A 10,479-nucleotide genomic window follows, 5' to 3' on the forward strand; every position below is an offset into this window, starting at 1 on the left:
TATGGGATTTCATTGACTCCCAGAAAAGCATGATTAGCCCCATTGTCTGCCATCCTAGAAGTCTGCCACTAGTGTTTGTTTAATGTTGCAACCAGTATATTCCCAGTGCAAAGTGTTGTTTCTGGTGGATTGTAGCAAGTGTTCATTGGAGATCATTTGGATTAATTGCACCAGGCAGCTGTTCTGGCTTTGATACATCTTGTTCTCATGGATCATCAAATCAATCATTCATAGTGATTCTTTACAAAATTTAGTGCCACATTCTCTTTTTTTTTTTAATTTAATTTTTATTTATTTTTTATTTGAGAGAGAGAATGAGGGAGAAAGAGAGTATAAGCAGGGGGAGAGTCAGAGGGAGTGGCAGACTCCCAGCTGAGCAGGAAGAATGATGTGGGACTCGATCCCAGGACTCCAAGATCATGACTGCACCGAAGGCATTCGCTTAACCAACTGAGCCACCCAGGCGCTTGGTGCCAAACTTTCTGTAATTAAGATGGTATTATTAAACTTTCTCATGGTTTTGTCTTTCTGTTTTTAAAGAGATGGTTACAGGGATGCCTGGATGGCTCAATGTGTTAAGTGGCTGCCTTCGGCTCTGGTCACGATTCCCAGGGTCCTGGGATTGAGTCCCGCATTGGACTTCTTGCTCAGTGGAAAGCCTGCTTCTCTCTCTGCCTCTGCCTGCTTGTGCTTTCTCCCTCCCTCTGACAAATAAATAAGTAAAATATTTTAAAAGAATAAATAAAAAAGAGGTGCTTACGTAGACTCTTACTTGGAAATGTATATTCAGATAACTTACTCAAGCTTTTTTTCTTAGCTTCTACCTTGTCTTTTTTACTATGGGATTTGTCTTTCTACAAAACTAATTTGAATTACATGAATTCATCAAATATTCATGTATTTGCTGTGCATTTCTAGTAGGATGCAGGAGATATGTGAAAGGGTTAAGAAAAGTTAGGAAGTTAAAAAACCTCATTATTGGGTGCCTGGGTGGCTCAGTTGGTTAAGCGTCTGCCTTCGGCTCAGATCATGATCCCAGGGTCCTGGATCATCAGGCACCCTGCTCAATGGAAAGTCTGGTCCTCCCTCCTCTGCTCTCTCTCTCAAAAATAAATAAAATCTTTAACACAAAAAAGGAATGTCATCTTCTTTATAGTATTTGAAAGTTGTGACCAACATTAAAAACATATTGACCAACACTGACAACATTATTTTTTGTAAAATGAGATATAAATGAGATGTTCAGTAATTCTGCTACTTGAATTAACGTTACTTCTCCAAGGTTTGGATTTTATAAAGGGGTCTGTAGTAGTAATTTCTTGACCAGTCTGGTTTTGTCTCAGTGTTTTAACGGACTCTGGCCAACATGCACACATTTCAGTCCCTGTCCACCAGAGGGTGCAGCTTCCTACCACAATCACATTTCCTGTGTGAAATGTGGGCTTCCACTGATCATTTCTGTCATTTCAACATTTCTTCATGTGAAGAATGAAAAATATTGTTTAGGTGATGCTCCAGAGATGAAGTGTTCTCCAGGCTTCGTGACTGTGGTACTCATATTGCTTGGTAAGTAAAATGCCTCTTAAAATTTGGATTCCTTTTTTCATGATGTCAGGAAAAAGTTTTAAGTATACTTTTATCTAAGAGCTTTATGCCCAAGGTGACACAGTTTTCTTTTCTTTTTCCTCAGGACAAACACATGGAGACTCAGTGACTCAGACAGAGGGCCAAGTGACCCTCTCAGAAGAGACTTCCCTGACTATAAACTGTACCTATTCAGCAACTGGGTATCCAAATCTCTTCTGGTATGTCCAGTATCCAGGAGAAGGTCTAGAGCTCCTCCTGAAAGCCTTGAGGGACAAGGAGAAGGGAAGCAACAAAGGATTTGAAGCCACCTACAACAAAGATTCCAAATCCTTCCACTTGGAGAAAGGCTCGGTGCAAGCCTCAGATTCAGCTGTGTACTACTGTGCCATGTACGACACAGTGATGGGGACTGTAGGGGGAGCTGAGCACAAACTCTGGGCAGAACAGGGGCCTGGATGCTGAGTGTCTCTGCCTGATCCACTCTGGTTCCAGCACAATCTGTTGTTTGTCCTTCAGTGTCTGGTTGATAGAAAAATCATACAAACAACTAGAGCACAGGAACCAGAAGTAACATTCCCCAACCCCAGCTGTTTCTTAGTGACACTGAGACTAGCTTCATTCCAAGAGTTCCTCAGCCAGAGCATAAGTAATTTCAAGGTAAAGCCGCATAACAATGAAGTGGTCTCTTGCTCATCCTTGCAGTGAACGTCCAGCCCCACAAGTTGTTCAGGGCACCCTGGTGGGTGTTGCTGTGTCTATACACTTTTAGAGACACACAGTGTGCCTGAGAAGGTGGCCTCTGCCCAGTGTCTTCCTGACAAAGTGTGGCAGGAGAGGTGATGGGAGAGCTTCAGCCCCATACCAGGTTTTAGTAGAGAAAGAAGGGAAGGGAACAAAGGAGGAAAAACACGTGTACCTGAGCAAGGAAAAGAGAGACCAGGGACCTCTGCCCTGCTTTCTTTTCTAGTAAATCAGCCGGGGGGTGGGGTACAAGCTGATATTCAACATGAAGGGGTAGGGAGCAGAAACAGAATGGAGGATGTGGCTCACGTCCTGACCAGTTAAATAGATCTGCTGGCTTTCTGACAGTAAGAGCTCAAGAGAGATTGTTCTCAGTGCCCAGAAAATACGGTGAGAGAAAATGCTCTTGCACTGAGGTCTCCTAAAAATATCGATAGTTAGGTGATACTGGGAGGAAACTCCTATAGATTTCCCTAACTCCTGTTTTGCAACCTCTCACAGAGAGCCACAAGTCATGGGACTGGGAGAACGTATGGGAGTCAGTGCAGTTCGGTAAGAATCATGTCAAAAGCAATGTCTGTGTTGCAGTGCAAGACTTTGTTAATATTGTTGCAATCTTCTTTAATTATTATCTACTTATCTGCAGATTTTATGAATGAGTTATGATCAAAATATTGATACATTCACTATTATGTTACTTATATATTCTTCATTTAAAATATTTTTATTTAATTGGTTTAAAATGTAATTTTTATTTTGCAATCTGTATAAATATAAATGCATGTAAAAATATAGTTTAAACAATTTGAAAGATATTTAATAAGTGTTTTCTCAGACATTTGGATAAACACAGTAGACTAGGGGTGCCTGGCTGGCTCTGTGGATAGAGCTGGGACTCTGAGTCTGAAGGTTTTATGTTTGAGCCCATGTTGAGTGTAAAGATTATGTAAAGGTAAAATCTCTAAAAGAAAAAAGAAAAAAAACCATTGGTAGATTAATAATATATATATTTATCTCTTGATTTCTCTAATGCTCTTTTTTTGTTGTTTTTGTTTTGTTTTTGTTTTTGTTACCATTTTTAAAATTTTTTATAAACATATTATATATTTTTATCCCCAGGGGTACAGGTCTGTGAATCGCCAGGTTTACACATTTCACAGCACTCCCCATAGCACATACCCTCCCCAATGTCCATAACCCCACCCCCCTGTCTCAACCCCCCTTCCCCCAGCAACCCTCAGTTTGTTTTGTGAGATTAAGAGTCACTTATGGTTTGTCTCCCTCCTAATCCCATCTTGTTTCATTTATTCTCCTCCTACCCCCTTAACCCCCCATGTTGCTTCTCCACTTCCTCATATCAGGGAGATCATATGATAGTTGTCTTTCTCCAACTGACTTATTTCGCTGAGCATGATACCCTCTAGTTCCATCCACGTCATCGCAAATGGCAAGATTTCATTTCTTTTGATAGCTGCATAGTATTCCATTGTGTATATATACCACATCTTCTTGATCCATTCATCTGTTGATGGACATCTAGGTTCTTTCCATAGTTTGGCTATTGTGGACATTGCTGCTATAAACATTCGGGTGCATGTGCCCCTTCAGATCACTACGTTTGTATCTTTAGGGTAAATACCCAGTAGTGCAATTGCTGGGTCATAGGGTAGTTCTATTTTCAACATCTTGAGGAACGTCCATGCTGTTTTCCAGAGTGGTTGCATCAGCTTGCATTCCCACCAACAGTGTAGGAGGGTTCCTCTTTCTCCGCATCCTCGCCAGCATTTGTCATTTCCTGACTTGTTGATTTTAGCCATTCTGACTGGTGTGAGATGATATCTCATTGTGGTTTTGATTTGTATTTCCCTGATGCCAAGTGATGTGGAGTACTTCAATGCTCTTTTTTTTAAGGATTTTATTTTTTTGAGAAAGAGCGTGCATGAGCACAAGCAGTGGGGGAGGGCAAATAGAGAGGGAGAAACTTCCCACTTAGCAGGGAGCAGGAGGCATGGTTCAATCCCAGGACACTGAGACCATATCCTGAGTTGAACTCAGAAGCTTAACTGACCGAGCCACCCAGGCGCCTCTCTAATACTCTTTAAACTTTTTAGTAAAGACATCCCAAAGGGCAGAAAGCCATAGACACAAATAGAAATATGAGAAAAGCTATTAGCAGACAGTGACACCAACCAATTTTAGGAAATAAGATATATATGGAGAAAGGGAAACTGGCATGAAAGACTAGATAAGAAGAAACCTGGGCCTACTGTGGAAGCACCTCAGTATGTGTTGTGCCCTCTGAAAAGGGTCATAGAAAAGAAGCACCACATGTTTTTAGATAATTGAGGAAGATGGCATTTCCCATGTTGGTACATGTGTGTGCACAGATGTGGTTGTGTGCACGTGTGTTGAGGGTATTGGAGGAGAGAAGGTATATAAGAAGGTTGAGTGGTCACACTGGGTGCTCAGAACTGAGCATACAAAACATGGGAGGTTATTGTGTTCAAATGAGGTAAGGGAAAAAAATAAATTCAAAGGATTGATAACCTAATGACCAAATTCTGGTGTCTATTCTGGCCTTTCTGATCAGAGCTGAGCTGTGGAAACTAAACAGTGAGGAGAAGACCTCGGTGACAGGATCTATTGCCTGAGGGCAGCAGCCTGAACTCTTCAGCAAGAGTGATTAGATATTTCTGCTTTTGGCTCCAACATAGGCATCTGAACAGACATGAGTAGTGAGGAGGAACACTGATATAACAATAGGTACATTGAAAGAGCTACAGTGAATGTCTAAACACTGCCTTCTTATAAAGTGATTTATCTCTACCTTGGGTGAAATCATGTAGGGTAGACATACAAGATTCTTACATTTTTTTCATCATGATTCTTGCATTTTCATTGCTTCAATAATTCATTATATGTAGTATTTAAAAATTATGGAATGCTTCATGAATTTGCATGTCATTCTTGCACACAGGCCATGCTAATTTTCTCTGTATCATTCTAATTTTAGTATATGTGCTCCCAAAGTGAGCCTTATCTGTCATGTTTTCAATAAGTGCCACCCACCCACTTTATCGCAGATGTGATGAATGAACATCACAGTTAGTTAAACCATCAATCCTCAAATCCTCATTTCAATATAAATTTTACTCGTGTCTATTTTCAGATGTAAGGTTTTCAATTAAAGTTGCTTAATACAAAAGAATTTTGGGTAGTGAGACTCTCACTGGGACATAGAGAAGTGTAACATGACCCACACACTTGCTATACCAGGAAGCCCCTATTTCCTGTTCTGGGGCCACAGCAGCACATAACCAGCAATCCTTCCCTCACCCTGTCAGGATCCCCTCACAGTGCTGAGCCCTGAAGCTGAAGAAGAAGAAGACATTTTCCCTCTTGTGGGAAAACTCAAACATGTTGCTCTCCAACCTTCTCAAGGTGGTCATGACTTCCGTGTGGCTAGGTAAGGATGGTCCCTGTGGGAACGTGTCTTCTCTATGACCTAAAATCAGGAGAGATAGGCAGTATCTGGCGGGAACCTTGGGAAGAAGGGATGACAGTGTGTAAAATAGAAGTTCTTTGTGCCACATCACGTATTCCAGAAGTCTCTGATTCTGTGTTTGTTTGTTGTTATTGTTTTTTTCTTCAGGATCCAGTATTTCCCAGAAGATAACTCAAGCCCAACCAGCAATGTTAGTGCAGGAGAAGGGGACTGTCACTCTGGAATGCACATATAACACCAATGAACCAAGTTATAGTCTTTTATGGTACAAGCAGCGCAGCAGTGGGGAAATGGTTTTCCTTATTCGTCAGGATTCTTACAACCAGCAAAATGCCACCGAAGGTCGCTACTCACTGAATTTTCAGAAGACAGGAAATTTCATCCAACTTGTCATCTCATCTTCACAGCTGGAGGACTCTGCAGTGTATTTCTGTGCACTGAGGGAGGCCACAGTGAGGGGAGTGATGGAGGGAGGTATACACAAACCCCAGGGCTCTTGTTGATGCTTCCCCTGTGTTGGGCCAAAGGCAGGGAGAAATTGTCATCCCAGACAGGAAGTGGCACAGGTACAGGAGTAGAGGGAGAAATTCACTCTAAGAAAATACCACTCTGGATAAGAGTTATCTGCATCAAACACTTCCTAATCCCTGAAAATTTGTGTTGAAATTGTTTTTTGAAGACTAGTCATGAAAAATAATTTTATTTAGCTAGATTTAGCTAGAAGAATTGGCTAAGGAAATTTAGAAACATTTGACTCAAAAATCAGTAATAATGTGTGCAAATTGTTGGATTTTTCAGTACATATTTACTTGTTCAGTACATATTTATTGAGTATATATTATGTTACAGGCATCTCTTGAATAAGAAGGTCGTGAATGTTTCTGTGATTTTCCTTTTTTGTTTTATATCCTGATATTTTATGCCATTTAATGATTTAGTTTAAAATTAGGTTTGTTTGCCATGAGTTATCGTATTCACATTTAGTTTCTAATGAGCCTGCTCTGTAAGGTAGTTTGTACTAGTGTTCATTCCATCTTACTAACACCTCTAGCATAGATGTGCTCAGTTTGCATAATGGAGGTTTAGTGCATCTCCCCAGATTGATCCACAAATGATCATAATTAGGGACTCTTAGGAGGACACAGTGAAGGAGCAGAGTGTGAATTTTCCCCTTTATCTGTTCCTGCCCTTCACTTCAACACTTCTTCAAAAGTAGATGTGGCTCAGTTTGCACACCTCTGAGCCCTCCTTGTTTGAACAGTGCTCTACTCTCCAAAATCCTCATTCTCTCCATTATCCTCCTTCTATCTCTAACCCTATTTGCCCAGTGCCTTAAAATTCAGATGGTAATGGATGGTTGATAATTAGTTGTACATTCTAACACCCTCTTATATTTGCTATAAAGGCAGATGAGTAAACTAGAAATCTTAACTAGAATCTCTTCAAATGTTTTTAATTGCAAACTTTTACGATTTTAACATATATTTTTACCATTTAAAAAAATTTTGAGTGTACATTTCAGTGGTATTAAATACATTTACATTGTTGTTCAACTAGCAATACCATCCATCTCCAGAGTTCTTTCCTCTTGAAAAATTAAATATTTGCACCCATTAAACAATCACTCTCCATTACTTCATTCCTCCAGTCCTTGAGAACTTTTTCTTTCCATGAGTTTGACTACTTTAAGTACCTCATAGAAGTGGAATTATGCAGTCAAATGCCCTACCACTGAGCTGTACCCCCTCTAGAAGTGGAATTATGCAATGCTGGTAATTTTGTGACATTTTATTTGATATAATGTCTCAACATTCACCTCTGTTGCAGTGTGTGTGAGGATTTCTTTCCATTTTAAGGTTGAATAATATTCCAGTGTATGTACATAGCACATTTTGTTTATGTACATCTATTTGTGGATGGACTTTAAGGTTGTGTCCACCTTTTGGTAGAAATAGGAGTCCATAAACATTTCGATATTGTGGGTATATAGCCAAATTCTTGCCATTTTTGAGTAGAATCTTAAAGTTGAATGTGGAGGTGTTCTTAGAAAATATATTGTAAGCCCTAAGGAGTGACTGTGGAAGCAGCTGAAACGTCAACGGCATTCCAGCTCTCGAAATATTGAAGGCAATAGTCCAGTAGGAGTAGGATAAGATCCCCAGGGGCAGAGCATAAGTTAGGAGGTATGAAAGAATTCCACCCTCAGCCCCCCCTTTCTGCACCTGGCGATTGCTAGCCCAAACATTCGGCTCCTCCCTTACCCCATGACTGACTGGCTGTGTTCCTACATGTAGGGGGCAGTACAAACCTACTTCAAGTATCTGCCATCCCATTTTAATCCTTTCCCATGTTTTGAGGAGTCTTTTTTTTTTTAATTAAATGGAATACTATGCAGCCATCAAAAGAAATGAAATCTTGCCATTTGCGACAACATGGATGGAACTAGAGCGCATCATGCTTAGCGAAATAAGTCAAGCAGAGAAAGACAACTATCATATGATCTCCCTGATATGAGGAAGTGGTGATGCAACATGGGGGCTTAAGTGGGTAGGAGAAGAATCAGTGAAACAAGATGGGATTGGGAGGGAGACAAACCATAAGTGACTCTTAATCTCACAAAACAAACTGAGGGTTGCTGGGGGGAGGGGGGTTTGGAGAAGGGGGGTGGGGTTATGGACATTGGGGAGGGTATGTGCTTTGGTAAGTGCTGTGAAGTGTGTAAACCTGGCGATTCACAGACCTGTACCCCTGGGGATAAAAATATATGTTTATAAAAAATAAAAATTAAAAACAAAACAAAACAAATAAAAGCTATGTGCAGGATTCAGCTGCTGCTGCTCTCCCTTGCAAAGGCAGTGCTGCATGACTTCTCAGACTGGTGTCTGAGAACTTTATTTCAGTGCATGATGACAGTTGAACTTCTGGATTATAAGGCCATTCTATTTCACAATTTTTCAGAAACATTTATACTTATTAATCAGAACAACAATGTTCTAGACTGCCTTATCACAAACAAGTTTCAAGGAACAGAGAAAGAGAGTGATCACTAGTCATGAATGGAGCTCTAGTGTATCAGTGACTCACAAAACCCTAAAAGAGTTTGTCAATCTTGCTTCAGGGCATTGCTTAAATCAGGTGTCTAATATTTGGTCTGGATGGAATGGTGAAGCCACTAGCCACTGGTTAGTTCCTGAATATAAGTTTGGGTACCCATTGTTCTATGTTTTCTTTCCTCTTTTGGTGAAAGAGTTAAACTTGTCATTCTTTAATTCTTCTTTATTAGTTTCATTTGCATAAATAAAGATCCTGCTAAGGTGTGACTTAAAATATTTCAAAGGCTGGGAAGAAGTCATTTTACTACCATATAGTCTCTCTTTCAATTTTTCTCTGATGACAATCAAAGTAGCAAAAACAGGGAACAGGTTTTTGCTATCATTGAGCTCTGTGTTCTAAACTATTAGCTCTGCCATGAAACTTCCTGATCATTTTGAGCTTTGTTTCATTATTTATAAAATGGAAAAGTGATATCTTTTTAAATATTTTGTTGTGACAAATTTGACAGCTATGTATCCAAAGACTTTGACAAATAACTTTGATGAGCAATTTAGGAGGGATCTTGACACACCTGAGAGAAAGTCCCAGTGAATTAAATAGAATGGAAGGGAATCCTCACCTTTAAAAAGGGCTCCACAAAAAGTTTGCATCAAATGTCATACTTGATGGTGAAAGCTTAAATGTTTCTCCTTAATTTGGGATGTAAGGAAAGAATTTTCGTTTTCACTTATGTCTAATATTGAAGTAGATGTTCCAGCCAATGCAATAAGACACGTGAAAGAAACAAGAGCCATACAGTTTGGAAAGGAAGACGTGAACTTGTCTTTATTAATAGGCAGCATAATTGTCTGAGCAGAAAATGCAAGGGACTCTACAAAATAGCTACTAGAACAAATTGGTTTCCGAAGCTAATTGTATACGTACCATATGACCCAGCCATTGTACGCCCATATATGGAGCAAGAAAAATGAAAGCATATGTCTATAAAAAAGTCTTATACACATATATTCACAGCAACTCTATTTGTAAGAGCCCCTCTGGGACTAATGGGATATGGTCAACAACAGGTGAATAGACAAATTGTTTTTTACACACATGATGGGATACACCACAGCAACAGAAAGAAACAAACTCTTGATAATTATGGTCAATGAAAAAATATATCAAAATAATTATGTTGAAAAGAAGCCATACAAAAGAGTACAATACAGAATTTCTACAAAATTAAAAATATGCAGACAAATTCATGCAGAAATATTACCTAGAAATGGGGGGGGGGAGTGTTGAGAGAAAGATTACAAAGAGACATGAGGGAACAGTTGGGGTGATGCATATGTTCATTATCTCAACTGTGTTGAGGGCCTCATATGTCAAATCTTATAGAACTGTTCACTTCAAATTGGCACAGTTTATTTTTTTTACAAAAATTACCCATTATTAAAGCCATTAAACATCCAAATTTACTAGGCATATCTTCCCTCAATGCTGTACAATTCTTTTGTGTGAACCAAAAGGCAAAATATTTCTCTTGTATATTTTCAGTGGCCTAGAAATATGTTTTTTTTTACTAGGAGTTATAGGTAATGACTTTC

At 39.5% G+C, this 10,479-nt stretch overlaps 1 non-coding gene and 1 gene segment (V, D, J or C); one reads left to right on the plus strand and one right to left on the minus strand.

The window, feature by feature from the left end:
* Nucleotides 1–1,477: 1,477 nt before the first annotated feature.
* Nucleotides 1,478–2,207, plus strand: LOC131836331 (T cell receptor alpha variable 9-2-like). The segment is given in 2 exon segments: nucleotides 1,478–1,566; nucleotides 1,691–2,207. Coding segments are annotated over 2 exon segments (405 nt in total).
* A 3,051-nt stretch (nucleotides 2,208–5,258) lies between these two features.
* LOC131837404 (U6 spliceosomal RNA) lies at nucleotides 5,259–5,363 on the minus strand. The gene has a single exon (XR_009356017.1). It is a non-coding gene; the product is annotated as a U6 spliceosomal RNA (small nuclear RNA).
* Between the last annotated feature and the right edge of the window lie 5,116 nt (nucleotides 5,364–10,479).

The sequence above is a fragment of the Mustela lutreola genome, chromosome 7, assembly GCF_030435805.1.
Source record: "Mustela lutreola isolate mMusLut2 chromosome 7, mMusLut2.pri, whole genome shotgun sequence".
Taxonomy (NCBI): domain Eukaryota; kingdom Metazoa; phylum Chordata; class Mammalia; order Carnivora; family Mustelidae; genus Mustela; species Mustela lutreola.